At 36.4% G+C, this 17,913-nt stretch overlaps 1 protein-coding gene across 1 annotated transcript in view; it reads left to right on the forward strand.

Annotated features, from left to right (window-relative positions):
• The window catches only part of LOC149896407 (talin-2-like), a 94,731-nt gene extending 78,894 nt beyond the window's left edge, over positions 1 to 15,837 (forward strand). Inside the window, exons 51-67 of the mRNA XM_090117382.1 lie at positions 59 to 249; positions 994 to 2,769; positions 4,054 to 4,170; positions 4,579 to 4,773; positions 5,395 to 5,590; positions 6,114 to 6,244; positions 7,220 to 7,339; positions 7,740 to 7,868; positions 8,317 to 8,397; positions 8,553 to 8,731; positions 9,278 to 9,421; positions 9,659 to 10,045; positions 11,616 to 11,654; positions 12,233 to 12,320; positions 12,390 to 12,460; positions 12,837 to 13,831; positions 15,317 to 15,837. Coding sequence (XP_089973508.1) covers positions 59 to 249; positions 994 to 2,769; positions 4,054 to 4,170; positions 4,579 to 4,773; positions 5,395 to 5,590; positions 6,114 to 6,244; positions 7,220 to 7,339; positions 7,740 to 7,868; positions 8,317 to 8,397; positions 8,553 to 8,731; positions 9,278 to 9,421; positions 9,659 to 10,045; positions 11,616 to 11,654; positions 12,233 to 12,320; positions 12,390 to 12,460; positions 12,837 to 13,830 — 4,838 coding nt within the window. The 3' untranslated portion in view covers position 13,831; positions 15,317 to 15,837. The remainder of the gene's footprint in view (positions 1 to 58; positions 250 to 993; positions 2,770 to 4,053; positions 4,171 to 4,578; positions 4,774 to 5,394; positions 5,591 to 6,113; positions 6,245 to 7,219; positions 7,340 to 7,739; positions 7,869 to 8,316; positions 8,398 to 8,552; positions 8,732 to 9,277; positions 9,422 to 9,658; positions 10,046 to 11,615; positions 11,655 to 12,232; positions 12,321 to 12,389; positions 12,461 to 12,836; positions 13,832 to 15,316) is intronic.
• The last annotated feature ends 2,076 nt before the right edge of the window (positions 15,838 to 17,913 follow it).

Consider the following 17,913-nt stretch of genomic DNA (forward strand, 5'->3'; position numbering starts at 1 on the left):
ATTATTATTTCTATATTATGAATATAGTGCTATGTTTCACACTGTATTCGTGTTGCAGTGCAACTATGCGAGGTGGTGAAGCAGGGTGCTCTATCCCTGGGCCGCGGGGGCAGCGAGCCGCAGGTGCTGGTGCTGCACGCCGCAAGAGATGCAGCAGCTGCACTGAGAGACCTTGCTGCTGCCACTGCTGCTGCTAGTGGGAAACACGTGCACCATCCCGATATGGAGCGGCTGAAACATGCTGCCAAGGTGAGTGTAAAGCCAAGTACATTAACTTGGCTAGTGGCTGACATACGCCGCCAAAGTGGGTAAGGACAAGTGGTTTAATCAGACAGCCAAGTTTAGTAACGCCGCACTACTTACTGCAGTACTGTGCTGTACTTGGCTATGTGCACAGGCTAAGTGCCGGGCTAAAAGTTACCGCCAAACAAGGAAAGTTGATTTAGGTAATGTATTTATATGGCTGAATTGACATTTAGCCAAGTGTATATTGACAATAAGCTCTGGATTCGATGCCAGATGGATACAATTTTATTGTAGATCTGATAAATAGTAGATCTATTATTGAAATGAGTAAAATGGTGTATATTTTTAATTTAATTGTGTTTGATCAGACTCCATAATACAGGAAGTCCCGTATTTTACCAATCTGTTATTTTTTATACGTTTTTTTCAGTTATGTACAACATTTTAAATGAAATAATTAAACAGCTTTTGAGGTGCACTAATTTGCCTAATACAAAATTACTTTTGTAGATTAAAGTAGAAAAAAGTGTCTTCACTTTTATATTTATGTTTCGATTGTGTTTTCCACGTCTTCACCATAAATTAGAGACACGTTTTGCTTGTACATTGTCTATGTATGTTTGTTGTGTACACTTCGATATTGGACTTTCTAAAGAGCAAAGCGAGCTGTCAAACTCGTCAACTCGTTATATGAGTTTGACAGTCCGCTAAGCGTTGTATAAATTGTAACTAAACGGGTGTTTCTAGCGTCTATCCGACCCGAAGCGCTGGAGTCTCCCGCTCAAAACGAACACAGTGCCAAGGGCAAAGAGACGCTCGATTAACTTGAAGGAGTACAACTCGTGCGACTCCGAAACAGATATCTTCCAATCGGACCAGGAAGAGGAACTGGTCAAGCTCCTAGACTATTCGAGCCAAGATGACGATATCTCGCCAAGCATATTTTACGACAGTTGCGAAGAACTCATTGCCTATATAGAAAACTTAATGGTGAACCCACCAGAACGAGTAATCGATGATGATTTGAACATGAGATACAACATGGCAGCTAAAAATAGCTTATTCGATATGGACTGGCGAGTACTGAAATATGGAGAGAGCATTTTCTTAGGAGAGTTAAGGAAATTGATAGATCTGTGCGCAGATTGCTTCAAGAAAGCGGAAAACAGAAGGAAGCGTAATGAAAGGGAAATAGAAATGGTTACGTCCGATTTGGATACAGAAATGAAGAGATTATCACAAGTTGTAGAGGATTTAGATTGGCAAGACACGGTCAATGAAAATATGACGACGAAAATAAGCACAATTCAAACAATAATAACGAAAAAATCTAAACAGGAAAAGCCAAAATTGAAAAACCCAGTGTTCAAAGTTAAGAAAGTTAAGCCGGTCAATTTAATTATCAATTTGGATAAAACGTCTGAAATCAAGTCGGTTGAACCGTACAAATCGCCTGAAAAAACTCCGGAAAATAGCCCCAAATCGCCGGCATTAAGTAACGGAGTTAGTACGATAAATAGAAAAGAGTTTTGGAGTTTGTTTAAAAATGATACGGAATGGTGGAAGGCCCTCGCTCAGAGGAATTTGGAAAAGATGGAAGAAACTAGACGTGAACTAGAGAGATTTAGTGGTCACGAACTAGTTTTGGGTGAGATTCAAAGTGAATTGGACAGATATGAAAAGGAAAAGCACACCTTACGCACGTACATCGAAGAGGTTGACTTGTCAAAAACAATTAACAAAGATCTCGAATATAATAAAAAGTATGAAGATATAGTGCTGAATCTGATCGATTTTGCCAAAAAAGACTTTGTATTCAAAGGTTTCGATCCGTTAATAGTAAGATTAAATGAACTATCTAACATTGAAATAGAAAGGAGGAAGAAGAATTTTCAAATCGATGATATATTAAATATCACCAATATAGATATAACAAAATATACATACGAAGAGTTGTGTATACTAGAAAAGCGTTACAAAGAACTGATAAAGAAATACAAAACTCATACACACGATAAAGAGAACGTTACACCCGAACGTGAAACAGAAAATAAATCAAGACCACCAACATTTCATAAAAATGTCATCCTTAACGTGCATTCTAGTCAAAATATAACGCGAAACGTAAACCAATACACATCTAACTCAAGTGAAAACACATTGAAAAGAAATAGGAATAGAGATGAAAAGTCGAAAAATAACTTGGAAATCTTGGACATTACACGCACGTACCCGTTAGAGTACTACGCGAACAACTGGTGGTCGATCTACGAAGACATAGTGAAAAATCGGGAACGCCAATTCGGCAGCATAGACAACTGGTGGGAATTCTATGAAGCTGTTCTAAATAGAAAGGACACGAGCGCCGAGGACTTGAAAAGATTACGCGAAATAATGAAATACAGAAGCTTGAGACGGTCACGGCCGAATAGTCGAATGGAGGAGCAGTTAAAGATGCTAGACAACGTGGATAACACCAAGTTCCGTGAAAGCGAGGCTGTGGCGACGAGCGGCAACGAATCGGTCAGAGTCTTGTGATGTACATTAACCGCCCGCTGGCCGCTCAGAGCACATCTAACACGCAGCACGCAATGGATAGCGCATGGTGTGGAACGGATCATTGTTGTTTCGTGGTGTTTTTGTTCGTGTGCGGAAATTTTCAAGTCCTCATATCGCATGGTACAGATCTGACTGTATTAAAGGCAGGCTCTTTAAAGACGTGGCTTTTATCATGACCTAATCCTAAAACTTACATTTCAATATTTATTAATTTAAGGATATTTTGCGGGTCAGTAATTTCTCTCAAATCAAGTTTTTTATTGTTTGAGTATCTTTTTTACGAAGCTCGTGCCTAGATGTTAATTGGGGACTTGAATATTTCCAGCAAATCATGTCACCGTCGTCATTTCACAAAGAATCATCACGCCAAGTGTTGTAGCAGCACCGCCTTATTGTGGCTTCTCACCTATTTATTTATTATTCATAGGGTCATATGTCATTTCAGCTATTTTCGAGTATTTTTGTATCATTAATAGATTTATATCTAATATTTTAACTGACTTGTCAAAAACGCATTTTAGAGATGAAATAACAGATTAGTATTGTCGTAGTTTAACTGTGTTTTTCTAGAGATTTACGTCGAATGTCATAAATTTAGATTTGATAACATTCATACAATCATGGTATCCCGGTCTATCATTGTGTGTAACAAAGCCAAAAGCTTTCATGTATAACCGACTTCACAAAAGGAGGTTTCACTTGCGTTAGCTTCGAAAGTCCAATATTGAAAAAAAAATACAGGCGGCTGGAAATTTGTCTTATCTATCTATTTATTTATGGTTGAAAGCTTGTGGGTTTCTGGCATGAGCTTTTCGCACTTGGGTGTTTATTTTTTATTTTATTTTTTGTTTGTATATCTTTTTATTTATTTTATTTTAATCATCTTAAGTGGTAACGCTTGAGAGAATCATACTCACGCTCATATTTATAATTGGCTTGAAAGCTTTGGCCGCGATTGGCTACTGTGGTAATCATTCAAAATTATTAACCAAAATTTTCTTAAATTCGTGAGTAATTCAGATGGTGGTTTCCTAAAGTACAATGTTACGAATACTTTTGGGAGGTTTCTTAAGATGAAAAAAGTCAATTTTTTTTAAATATCTTGTCATAATCAGAGCGTAATTGCAAGAGGAATATTGATCCAGCAGGCAGTAAAACTTAAAATTTCCAGAAGTATTCGTTACGTCACACTATTACAATCTACTACACTAGTACACGAAGCTATAACCCCGTTTCCATGGCAACCAGGTGATGGTGACGAACGTGACGTCACTGCTGAAGACGGTGAAGGCGGTGGAAGACGAGCATACGAGGGGAACCAGGGCTTTGGAGTCTACCATTGAGGCTATTTCGCAGGAGATCGAGGTAGGTGGTGTAGAATGTTGGAGAATGATGTCTTATTGGAATAATTGGTGTTATAATTCTGAAAAGATATTACATTGAATACATGAGGTTTCTTATGTCTCTATTTTCGTTACACACCTCAAAACCTTTTCTTGATAAATTTTATGTTCTGATATGATTGTCTAAGATTTATCATATTTTTCCCTCAATTTCTAGGTTATTTTTAAGTTCTATCGTCGTATCAATTAATTATAGTTTTGTTTTAAAGGTTTATTCAGATTTTCCTCCCAGTGTATCTGCAACATGAGCATTTGTTTCCTCCGCAACAAGTGCTCATGTTGCAGAGTTACACTACCTGGCTCAGTAATTATCACCGGTAGCTATCATTATTATCGGTTACTCACTACATTACCCCCTTTTCTGCGACAGGTGCTAATGTCCCCCACTCCCCCCACGGGCAGCGGTTCCGCCGAAGAGCTGGTCCGTTGCACGCGGCTGATGACCGCAGCCACTGCCCGAGCGGTGGCCGCCGGGGGCACGGGCGGAGCCGCGGGGCAGGAGCAGCTCACTGCTGCCGCCAACCTGGGCAGGAAGACTGTGCTCGACATGCTGACTGCTGCCAAGGTGACTGAATCAAATTAAATAATGTTTCATTGTTCGTTCGTTCATTTTTCAGTGTATAAATCACTAATATTGAGAATACTTGAACTGTTTACCATATTTTATTAATGAAATAAATCATTTTATTATATGGTAATTTTAAGGTGTATATACAATATTTGTATCACATATACTGCCATTTTAAATGACGTGCAACGTCTTAATTCGAACGTTGTAACACACTATACGGCTATAATCTATACTACAAAATAATCTATACATATAATAAAATCGTAGGAAAGGCAGTATTGTACATTTAATGTTTTTATAAAAGAATACTTGGGGCGTGATATACAGTAGAAACCGAAGCCAGAAATATAGTTTTTAGAATTTTTGTCTGTATGTATGTCCGGGTTAAACTCAAAAAGTACTGAATGGATTAACTAGCTATAGAGATAGCTTGAGACCGGAGTAAGGACATAGGATAATTTTGTCCCGGAAAACCCACGGGAACTATGCGTGTTCTTCTTTTACAAATGATCTCTGTATTTTTTCTCCCTAAATCATAAATTTAATTCATTCAAACCTTTAAAAACGAATGTAAATGACCATAAAATTACAATATATATACTATTTCGTCACTAGAGCGCAGCACACGCGGCGGAAAGCGACGAACTGCGCACGCGCACGTTGGAAAGTACACGCGCAGCTGCAGAAGCGTATCGTGCGCTGCTTAGTGCGTTACTTAGTGCACCTGCGAGCAAAGCCGCGTTGCCCGATCTGTCTAGAAATGTCGCTCATGCTGTCGCGGATATGTTGGCGGCCGCTGAGTTGCTTAAAGGTGAGTGGGGGGAAAATACATGGTTATTGTGTTAGGGTACGAAATATTAACGAGTAATTTCATATTTTTGTATTCGAAACACTCGTATTTCTACTGATACTGATTGTCTATAAAAACCAACACCTAGTTATTTATAAACAAACACTATAATTTCTATTACTTTCTATTATTACACTATTATTTTATTTGTGCTTGGTCCTTCGAACTCTGACACTTAAAAAAAATACGATTTGAATGGTCCTTCGAGCCGGATCGATCCTTTCATTTGTTCATTCAAATACATATAACTATTCCAAATATTAAGTTCCAAATGAGTAAACCTACAGTTTGTCCATGATCCTTTGAGTAAAATGCTAATAGTAATTTGAGCCGGATCCTACAAGCAATCTTACCATTACAATATTCTCTTATTATATTTACTTTTATATATTTACCCACAATTTGTCCTTGGTCCTTCGAGTCGGATCCACCAAACAATCTTACCTATTTTAATGCTATTTTTTCATACTCTTATTTGTACTAGGTTCGGACTGGGTGGACCCCGCGGACCCGACGGTGATCGCGGAACAGGAGCTGCTCGGAGCAGCCGCCTCTATAGACGCGGCCGCCAGGAAACTGGACAAGCTCAGGCCGAGGGTTGTGCCGAATACACAGGTGTGTTTTTGTTGTAAATGTGTTGTTTGTTGTTTAAATTGTTGTTATATGTGTCCTATTTGTAATCTTTTCTTTTTTAAATGTGAATGTATTAGTTATAATTATTGTTCTACGTGTGCAAGGGCTGCTTTGTATATATTTGTAATGTATTCTTTAAAATATGTGTAAAATTGTGTATAATGAAAAAGCAATAAAAAGGTTATGTTTGTGTTATCTTTTTTAAAATGTTAGAAACATTTCTTACTTAGCAGATTTATTACAATAGTTTTTTTAAAATCTAAATTGACTTATAAAGAATCTTCAATCCTTAACAGCGTATTCGCAGATATAACTTAATTATTAACTTGATTGATTAACTTCAAATATTTTGCAAAATATTTCGTAATATGAAAAGAAGAACAGAAGATAGAAGAAGAAAGAAGAATTAGTGTCACGCGTCGGTGAGATATGTTTGATATTCTTGGTTGTTTATTTGTGTATCAGCCAGGAATCAAACATATTACACATCGACCGTGTTCCGTTCTACAGGGAGATAAGAAGAGTTAAGAAGAGAATAGAAGAGAAGATGTTGCATGTTAGATTGTATTCTATTTTCTCAAATTCTAATGAAATTGAATCAAACTGAATTCAAATTTTTTTGTTCTTGGAAAAACTGTTTTCTTCGCGATGGTTTTCCTTCTATGAGCATTGAGCAGTGATGTTGATAATTTGTTATTGCTTATTCAATTAATTTTTGCGTATTATTTAAATGAAAACATTTACTCAATCAACAAGACTTCAGAAGCGCTTTTGAATCGTCGAAATACTTTATTCAATACTACTACCACCGGTTTGGAAAGCAGTTTCTACACAGCTTTTGTAATTTTCTGTTCTTGCTTCCAATCTTCGCCATTTTGGTGTAGATAGAAGACTGTTGATCTTGTATATTATTTCTTTCTTAATAATTATATTTAAAATGAATAATATCTCTCTCAGGAAACGGACGAAACACTGAACTTTGACGAAATGATCCTGGAGGCCGCTAAATCGATCATAGCGGCCACTTCCGCTCTAGTTCGCGCAGCTTCCGCCGCGCAGCGGGAGCTTATCGATCAGGTAACTCATTGTAGATAACTGGATAAATACTGTTAATGATAATAAATTATACATATATTAAGTTGATGTTACTTTGAAGGGATAGAAGGAAGAGTATGTTGGTGCTTTTTTGGACATTTTTTGCAATGATAATGATTTATTTATTAAAATTATTCTCTAGCCTCATCATTTTCTAATCATTCTCAATTATTCAAATATTTTTGTTGTGTTTTCTTCACAAATAGAATGGTCTTATTTTTGTCTTTCTTTTTCAGTAAATTTTTATTTTTAAAATAATCATTCAAATAAATGAAAATAGCTCTATAACCGTTTTTTCAACCCATAATTTTATTATATCTTCATATAGATGATTTTATTGTTTATTATTAATTAATTTGTCTAATTTCACCATAATTTCCAGGGTAAAGTGGCCCGCCGCCCCACATCGTCGTCGGACGACGGCCAATGGTCTGAAGGCTTAGTGTCAGCCGCAAGACTCGTAGCTGCAGCTGCGCATGCGCTGGTCGAAGCTGCTAATGCTCTTGTACAGGTGGGTACAGACAGACATACATACATGGGTATATGTACGTATACGTACTCAGAGAGCGCTCGGAAATACATAATCAGATATTATGTATACGCACGCAAACAGGACACATAAAGAAATATATATGCGCGCACGCACGTAAACACAAACAAATACATTCATGTACTCATACAAAATCATGTACACATACAAAAATGTGTATACAGAAACACATTTACGGAGACAGATAAAAAAATTGTCAACTCACAGTTGCACTTGAATATCATAAATTATGCACATGCACACAATTTTACTTACATACACACACTTGTATACACACGCAATCACACAAATAAGAAGATCAACTCAAAAATCACTGTATCCGTATTTCAACCGACTATAAATTATCTGCTTACCTAACTCTTGCTTTATACTGATTTTTACGTGATTTTAACCCGGTTTAATTCCTCAGGGCGCGGCTTCAGAAGAGCGTCTAATATCGAGCGCGAGGCAAGTGGCCTCGTCCACCGCACAACTGCTCGTCGCTTGTAAGGTGAATTTGAAAGATTGTGTATTTATTTGTTTATTTAGTTGCGTATTTTCTACTTTTTCACGCATAGACAGCTGAATCTATATAAAAAAATGTATTGGTATGCAATGAATTATTTGAATTTGAATTGAATTTTTAACCTTTATGCGTATGCGCAGGTGAAAGCCGATCCATCCGGTGAGTCGACCCGTCGGCTGCAATCGGCCGGCGCCGAAGTGATCCGATCGACGGATAACTTGGTGCGGGCCGCTAGAGACGCGATACACTGCGACGACGAGAGGTCGCTCGTGTTGAACAGGAGGATGGTGGGGGGGATCGCGCAGGAAATTGATGCTAGGTGAGTGGGGGGAGGGGGATCGTTGTGTTTTAAACAACTAGTCACTGTCTAACTAGAAAAAAAAGACGTGTGTCACTCGAGGACTGCCGTGGTAAAGCTATTGCATGCTATGCCTTCAAGCCACACCTCCGTGCCCGCCGGAGTGGGGAGCGTGAGGTTTTTTCGTTACGGATTTTCTCGATTCGGTCCCCGCGCTCAAGGCCCGCGATAGAAGCTATGCAATAGCTTAAATAGTTCAAATACGTTATTTCGTGTTTGTCTATTGTATACCTCATTAGAAAACTCTGCCCAATTCACACGTAGGCAGAGTTTTGATTCGGACAATATTTGAGCATTAGTGTGAGCGTAGTTGCTTATTGTTTGCCAATAGAAGGGGGGATAGAATTGCAGCACTATATTATTATAGTATTATTTATTTCAAGCAACGAAGAAGTCACTTATATTTGAAACTATTAATAAAGCATCACTACAGCAATTAATGCGCCATAAAAACTCACGCCATAACAAATATTACGCAACATATAAACTTTTTCACAAATCTTCCAGATCTGAAGTCCTGCGCATAGAGAAAGAGCTAGAGGAAGCACGTGGTCGCCTGACCGCGATCAGACAGGCGAAATACAAGCTCCGCGGTGATACTTCCGGTGACGAGACGGACACTGATCACGATGGTCACGGTCACGGGAACAGGTGAGTGACCTCGTGTTGTGGTCACGACTATTTGTAACACATGACCGTGATGATAAATTTTTTTAAAGTCACATATAACAGTGACCACGAGTGAGATGAGCGTGATTTAATTATATTTGGACACACAACAAAAGATTTAGTAACGTAAAATTTCCTATTTATTTATTTTAAATTCTTTATTTGATTTTAAACATGGTATAAAGATACATATTCAAATGATTGATCCATCCGTTCCAGATTCAAATCGCCAACATCAAGCTTCGCGAACACAACGTACAGTCCGAACAGCACGTACAGTGCTCACAACACGACACAACACACGTCGTTCAACACGACACAACACGCGTCATACAACACGACACAACACAGCGCTAACCTCTCGCAAACACTGGGCTCGCCGGGCTATGGGCTAACTTCACCGGGCCACGGCCAGAATTCGGTCGGTCACGGTCAGAATTCGGTCGGTCACGGTCAGAATTCAGCCAGTCATGGTCAGATCCCGTCGCCCGGTCATCACAACGGTTACGCGAAAGAGACGGAGCACAAAAGTGCACAGAGTCCGTCCTTCTCTAGCTTCCGACCGGACGATACGCCGAAGCAGAATTACGAGGGTTTCACTACACGGTAAGTTGAACTCAGTTAGGTATAGGGGGAGGGGGGGCAAGTTAAAGTTGAGTTTTGAACTTGGAGAAATAAGATTTTAAATAGTATTAAACTTTTATATTCGATAGTTGATTTAAATTCAAATGTTAAATGATTTTGTTTCTTTCGAGAGAAAATAATAATTAAAATAAAAATATGATTAAAAAAGCATTAATGATTGATATTTTATAATTTTTTTATTGAGTTTGGTCTGAAAAACGATAAAAATCGAAGGACCACTTAAATATTATTAAATATTATTAAAAGGACCTAATGATGGGTTTTTAGATTACTTTGCAAATCACTGAACTTTTTTAAGTAACGTTTTCTTAGTAAATCAATAACTAGCAAACTAAAAAGACTGAAATAGACTGTCCAATTAAAAAGTATTATTAAATCTAGATGTAATATTTAACATGATCTAATCTATTTTCTGCTTCTCTTACACGCTGCTGGATTTTAGATAATATTTACTTACTTTAATAATTTTTAAATATATTTACTTAACGTTCGAACTACGATGTGCCTTTATGTACTTATGATATGTGCCTATTAGATAAGATGTATGAATTGTGTTACTTATTTACAAAATATTGAATATCTATGTTACTGTCGTGGTCGAATCTTGTGGAAAATTAAAAAAAAATGTTAAAATAATTATAATTTTCTGTTATGTAAGGAAAACAGATGAAAAAAGCTAAAAAAAATATAAAAAAATCAAGATTTTTCCTGCTACTTTCCACAGGATTCTCGAAAAAATGTTCTACAAATTATATTTTTTCCCGAAGACGAGTCAATGTATGATATTCAATGTTACAAAATTAAAACAGATTCTAATTTATATAAAATGTATAATGTATTAAGATTACTATAGCCATGTACTCGCTATAGATATTGCATGAGCTTTGAAGCGTCGGAAGATTATCGAATTGGCCTAATGATGTGCATTTTTTGATGAAATCGATATAGAACGATAGATGTCTTTTATACCCTCCATTTTCCGCCGTTTTGATATACACTTACATCGACTTTTCGTTATTCGAAAAAGTTTTATAACGCATTAAAAATAGATTTTTAAATATTAAAAAAAATGGAGGCACGTCATTGGTCAATTCAAGGATCCATAAAGAACAGCTATAACATGCTTCTCTATTGACTGGGTATTGTGGTTATTGTGAAACAGATTTTTAAGAACTATTCGAAAGTAAATTTATAAAAATATTATAATTGTAACCTGTTTTTGGTACTCGATATTGTAAATAGCGTACAAAGTAAGATAATTGTCGAAGTGTTTTGCGTTAAACATCTTAAAAATCTGCCGAAAAATGTGTTTCTATTATACTTGGAACTGAAAACTCCGCTTCCGTTTATATTAATAATAAGAAACTGCGTAGATGATGTATAATCTGAGATGCACAATTTTAGAAAGGATGAAAAATTGTATAAAGATGCCATATAAAGTGACTACTTCTTTAACATAGTATAAGAACCAATCTCGGATTATGAAGCATCATCGTCTCTACGGTATTTTCAAATAATATCTTATTTACAGAGAAAAAACTACGAGTAATGACAGAACGATGAGAAACGAGTAAGTCGTCCATGTGAACGAAGCAAATGCATTTTACAGGCTTTCAATTGTTATGTCATTGTAAATTACGCAGCTTGCTCCCGCTCGCGTTTTTTTTGAGCCAAACACATCGTTCTGTACATAAAAGCGTATAACCGTTGTTTTTGTAAACGAATTTGTTACTATCTACTTCTACTGCAACATGCTAGTAACCCTTCGCTGCATCTATGTGCGACATGTCGACGTTTATTATGATTATTTTTATATTTAACGCCTAATTCGGTTTGGCAATGCTGTAGTTGTTTTGTACGAAATAATTCGAGCATTGCAAATCGGTATAATCTTAATATGCATAGATATAGCCTTATTAATAATTACATATTAACAAAATAATGCCTCGGCTACGGGTTGTTTGACTGCATTACTTATCTTTAACTTACCTTTCTAATAGGAATTTTACCGTTAACTAATTCCTACATCACATAACAAGAGACTCGCAGTCACGCAGCCGGTAACTGTTCGTAAATTTTGTTAATGCGTAATGTAGCCGTAGCGACTAACAGTTGTTTCTGCGCATGCGGGTGTCTAATATAACATAGGACGAGCATGACAGAGGAAACGGTTGTCGTCAAGTCGTTGCGCCTGCCGGAAGTGAGGACAGCCCGGCTGGTGCAGGGGGAGGGGGAGGTGGTGAAAACAGGCCGGCTGGTGTCTGAGGGGGGGGAGGTGATGAGAACAGCCCGTTTGGTGCCCGAGGGGGGGGAGGTGGTGAGCTACCGCCGCGAGAGGGCCCCGCCGCCGCCGCCCAGGCGAATCTCGCTCCTAAAGTATGAGGACAACGGTTCATAATTGGGTTCGTCTATCTCTCTACTCGCACCGGGGGTAGGTCATCGCACATTTCATACAGAATCAACAGAAACAGTTTGACGACAATCAAGGTTTTGAACGGTAACGGTCTTGTTGGTGTTGAGTTTGGTTTGCTTCTAATTCTAATTAATAGCGACTAACGTGCGGTTTGGCAATTTTAGTTGATGTTAACGCGACACGCCCTTTGCCGTTCCGCGCCGTTGAGTGTTGCCTCTTATTTACATTCGTGGTCAATAAACGCATGGCATGCTGGTGTCGGCTTTCATACCTCTTCCTTCGGTTATGGGTTAACTTTAAAAACACTAACACCCGACTAATCGACCGTGGTGGTTTCAGTTACGAGACCCGCCTGTACGACACGCCGCGTCCCGTCAACGAATACTATAAAACGGATGAGCAAAGGCAATATGAGAGCAATCAGTACTATAAGGAAGAGAAATACGGTTACGATGCGCCCAAAGTGACAGCGCCGATGAGTCCCAAGTTTAACGCGCGTGATCTTCCCAAAACTCCAACTTTCTTTGACGATAAAGAACCGATATACTCTACTCTAAGGAAATCTAAGTCGCCGTTAGACGGTATCGGACAGACGTTCAGCGAACACCACAAGTCGACTGAAGCTATTCCCGGTGGCACAAAACATTCAGAGTTCTCGGTCAAAAGCGAGTCGTACCAGAGCTACCCTAAAACGGAATTCATCAAAACGGAAATGCGACAAGACGTCAAATCTCCGTTCGCCACATCTACGCCAACTAAAATAGACAAGGACTTCAAAGATTTCAAACATATGGACATGGTGAAAGTGCCCACACCGGACTTCGACAAGATGTCATCCCCGTACGGCAAAGATGTGCACAGCTACGGTGGCCCGAATTTCCTCGAGGAAACGACCACTGAAGTGAAAGATATACCAAACGGCACGCAGAAGATAACAACCACTAAGATTTACAGCTCATCGCCAGTGAATTTAACGAGCACAAGCACTAAATACGAGCCAATCAAGCTGGAAGGCATAGATGAGCTGTCGAAATTCGATAACGACTCACGCTACAGCACACTCGACTCTCGATTCAACACGCTCGAGTCGAAAATGAGTTCTGACACTAGTCGATCCTTTATGCGACCTTCAGAGTTCCAATCAACTGATTATCAGACCAGCAGCATGAAAGTAAAGAAGCCATCAGATCTGGTTAAGGAAATCGACAGTCTAGATAAAAAGTTCTCGAAGCAAACGATCACCTCGGAGACGATAGAGCGCAAGTCGGTGATGACCAGCTCGCACAAGTCGGAGACCAGCTCGACGGTCACCAAGAAGTTTGGCAACTTTTAAGGTTTGATAACTTTTGCTTGTGTGTGTGTGTGTTTGTGTGTATGCACGTTTGCATCCTCCAGTGATAATTCGGCTGCCAAAAAACCACTGTAAATGTTGTACTTATGTAATTTTGGCAATTCTTTTCGGTAGATTGTAAATGTTTATGTAATCACAGAGCCTTTTAGATTTAAGGAAAGCGGTGCTAAATTATTCTTTCTCTATAATGGCCGAGATTTTCCGGCTTATGAAAATTTTATTTATAAAGATGTGTTGATATTATAATCGAGTTGAAATTCACAAAGTGCTATCTCTCAAGCAGAGACCTTAAAGATGCCTTAAAGAATTTTTCTATTGAAATATAATTTATTGGATTTTTAAGTGTTTAAATTGTAGTTGTGTAAAGCCGATGTGCCATTTGTCGTTTGATGTGTGCCTTGCATGTAACATGATGAAATCTCGCTAATTATGCGCGTGGCTACCTCCGATATATTATATTGATATAACCTGTAGTAGTCGTGTCATTTAACAGGTATGAATAAAAATTTAAATGACATATATAGAAATTGACCTTTGCATGTAAAAGTGACTATTAAAAGTGTAAAATTATATTATTTGTTTTAAAATTACGTTTCAATAATTTGAGACACGAATTTATGCCAATGTCACAAAGAAACAGTACAAAAAGAGCAGCTATTTATTTTTCCTTATCTATTTTCACGACTCCTTACTACAGGTTATATGTATATAGCATTTTGTCTGTTTGTACACAATGTTCTACGATTTACAAGAACATTTTCAATCAATGCACATTTTCTATTAAACAATTTTGACTCTTATGTCCATGTGATAGAGTTCATTTTTGAATTATTTTATATTGTAATAAGCAGTTCAAAAGTGAACTCTATTTTCATAGACATAAGAGGCATGTTGGTTTAACAATGTATTTTAATTAGGTATATGTACGCGTAGCTCGATATTAGTGCCATAGAGATTGTATTTAATAATATAATATTATTAATAAAGTAATATTTAACAGGCGTAGTGATTGACGGTGCAATTATTAATAATTTCTAACATGTTTTTATTTTTAACAAAAAGGTACGTATTGTTGTTTATTAATTAACTGGCTAAACAAATTGACTTCTTTTTATATAAATATTATTTACATTGTAATGTAGTGAAGTGTTTTTCTTTTTTTAATTAATTGGTAATTTAAGTAGATAAAAGTATAAATCATAGTTGATAAAGAATAGACCGTACAGAAAATTTGATTTATTTAAGAATATAGTATTAAGATGTATTTTTAAATACATAGTACAAAATTATACTTTGACAATGACTTGTTATTTTACACTATTGGTCCATCCGTTCCCAAAAAATTAACATATATAAAAAATAAATATTAATAATATATTGACTATGGTCTATTCTCTATGCATGATATAGTAGTTGTAGAATTAACACAAAAAGCACAGATATATATCTGTTTATATTTCTTTTATAGCAAGTTGGGATCTCGCCCTCAACGCTCGTGCGACGTGTCCGCGTAAATTTTATATAAGAGTTATATGTATTTACAATGCTAAGGTGCCTTAACTATATGCGGCTTTTTTTTTGTATTTATTTTTATTTTTTTAACATAGGATAGTGATGCCCATGTGAGCTAACGTCCACTGAAGGTAAACAACACCAATGTAATAGATTCTATATTTTATAACCATATAAATGTATTTAAAAATGTACTAGCTATTTGTACTAAGATTGACATTTATGTTTTAATATATTATAAGTCATATATTGTATTGTTCAATGTAATTTTGATAACTTATAACCAATAAGTCGTACGCTAGTTTTAAGTATATTAATCTCATGTAACTATAAGCCAAATAAATGATTTGTTTCGATATATAAGTGATACTAATGAGTACATGTTATTTTTTATTTTGAGATTTTAATAATCGTCGGTAGCTGTAGAGGTAGCGACATTTATGTGTAATTTATATTTAATAAACTGTGTAACTCAAATTACTTGTTTTTTATTTCCTTTCCCCTTCCTTACATACACATTCTAAGAAAGTACTGCCCCCCTAGTCAAGTGGCTTTCTGTTAGCGTAGCGTTCAATAGAATAGACTACGAATGTATGAGATTGACGTAACCTGTAGATACGTTTATCTACAGCCTACGTCAATCTCATACATTCGTAGTCTATTCTATTGAACGCTACGCTAACAGAAAGCCACTTGACTAGGGGGGCAGTATATTCTGAGATAACGCTAAGGTTTTTAATGGACCTTAGCTCTTTTATTCAGTAATTTTAAGTCTAGTTAAATATGAAGACATTACACACTATTAATTATTGAAGTGAAACTTCTTTATCGGGGTTGGAAAAAAATTTAGTGTAACATTTTTTCGTTACGCGTGATATTTTTCCGTTACGCGCCATCTTTTTCTTATCCTTACCACGCGTGATTCGACGTATTTCTGTAAAGTTGCATATAGTAAATTATTTTTTGAAAAATAAGGTCATAAAGAAGTTTCACTTATGTGTGTGTACACTAGTACAACGTACACGCACACATTTGATTTTAGTATAACCTGTTACCTGACTTATACCACATCTTCGTTCTTACATCTTCATAATTTGTAGGCATAATAATTAGCAATTTCTTAAACACTATATGAAATACAACTTTTTGTACAATAAATAATATCGCCTTATCGCTTGCTAGAATAATATAGGTTCCATTTTTGCACGCCTCATAAGCGAAGCGTTGAGGTGGGTACTACTGTCACTTCGCGCAAAACATCTGATTTTTCAAACTTAAAATGTCTTTATGTATCATACATTGCACTTGTAAGATAATACACACACACACATATTAAGAAAAAACACTATTTTTAACAGTCATGATATTTTTGATGTCATTTTTGTTATTTAAACTAGTTAAAAAACAGTTTAAAAAGTTCTGTCTTGGACGTCCGTGTGTCTGTATGTGCGGAGGATTTTCTTGTTAACACGATAGCGACCGACCGACTTTACTTCTGAACCGACTTTACTAATCGAGTCTTTTTTTTTCTCTTACGCTTGAGTATGCTCAGGAATAGAACCCTTTAATTTTTCAGGGTCTGATTCGATGTGGTTTAATTGTTATTAAATAAACAAAAATAATAATTAATAAATAATTATTAAAAAAAAATTATGAGGCGTGCACTTTTGGATTTTCCAAACTTTTTCTGATATATAACAATGATTGATTGCAAGCTTCCCTTTCAAAGGTGACAGATTGAATTTCCATATTATTATTATTGCTAGGGAAAGATTTCTTATACAAACTTATATTATATTTGGCTTCTACCGCCACTACTAGAATAAATAATATATAGTTTTGTACAAAATATAAAAACTACTGAAACTGATTTCCTGTTCTATATGTATTGATAATAGTAATTCACACGAGTTTGTTTGAACGTACAACGTGTAATCTCTCAACGCAACATCAATTTAAAAAATTCTTTCAGCTTTGGACACGATCCTGTGAGGCTATAATATTATGTGCACTACGGGCGACGCCGGGCGGACCGCTAGTTATACAAATAAAGTATTGAAATTGCAGACTTTGTTTTATTATACACATTTTGCTAGCCTTTCCTGTATACACTATAAAAATCTGAATGTACATTGATTTTACTAGATGACTCTTATTAAGTTATTATAATAACTCTGCCTTAGGTACTTTTATCATTAAGACTACTTATAAAGTAAAGATAAGAAATTCTCAGACCCTATGTGCACACAAAATTTCATTAAAATCAATTCTCAATCTGATATTTGGAATGGCTAAACCGATTTTGATAGGATTTTCAATAGAAGATAGGGCAACCTATAGTTATCCGAACAATAGACGTGATGATTTTTTTTTTATTTTTTTTATTTTTTTTATTTTTTTTTTTATTTATTTAACTATCTTATGTGTAAATGTTGTAATGGCTGAACCAATTTTGATGAGATTTTCATTAAAAGATAGGGCATTCTATTTTTCCAAACAATAATAAAAGACAGTGATGTTGTTTTCAAAATTCTCTAATGTGTATGTGATTGT

Source organism: Colias eurytheme, chromosome 28, assembly GCF_061535395.1.
Source record: "Colias eurytheme isolate Ceu_HAF_F1 chromosome 28, ilColEury1 Martin Lab GWU primary, whole genome shotgun sequence".
In the NCBI taxonomy this organism is placed as follows: Eukaryota; Metazoa; Arthropoda; class Insecta; order Lepidoptera; family Pieridae; genus Colias; species Colias eurytheme.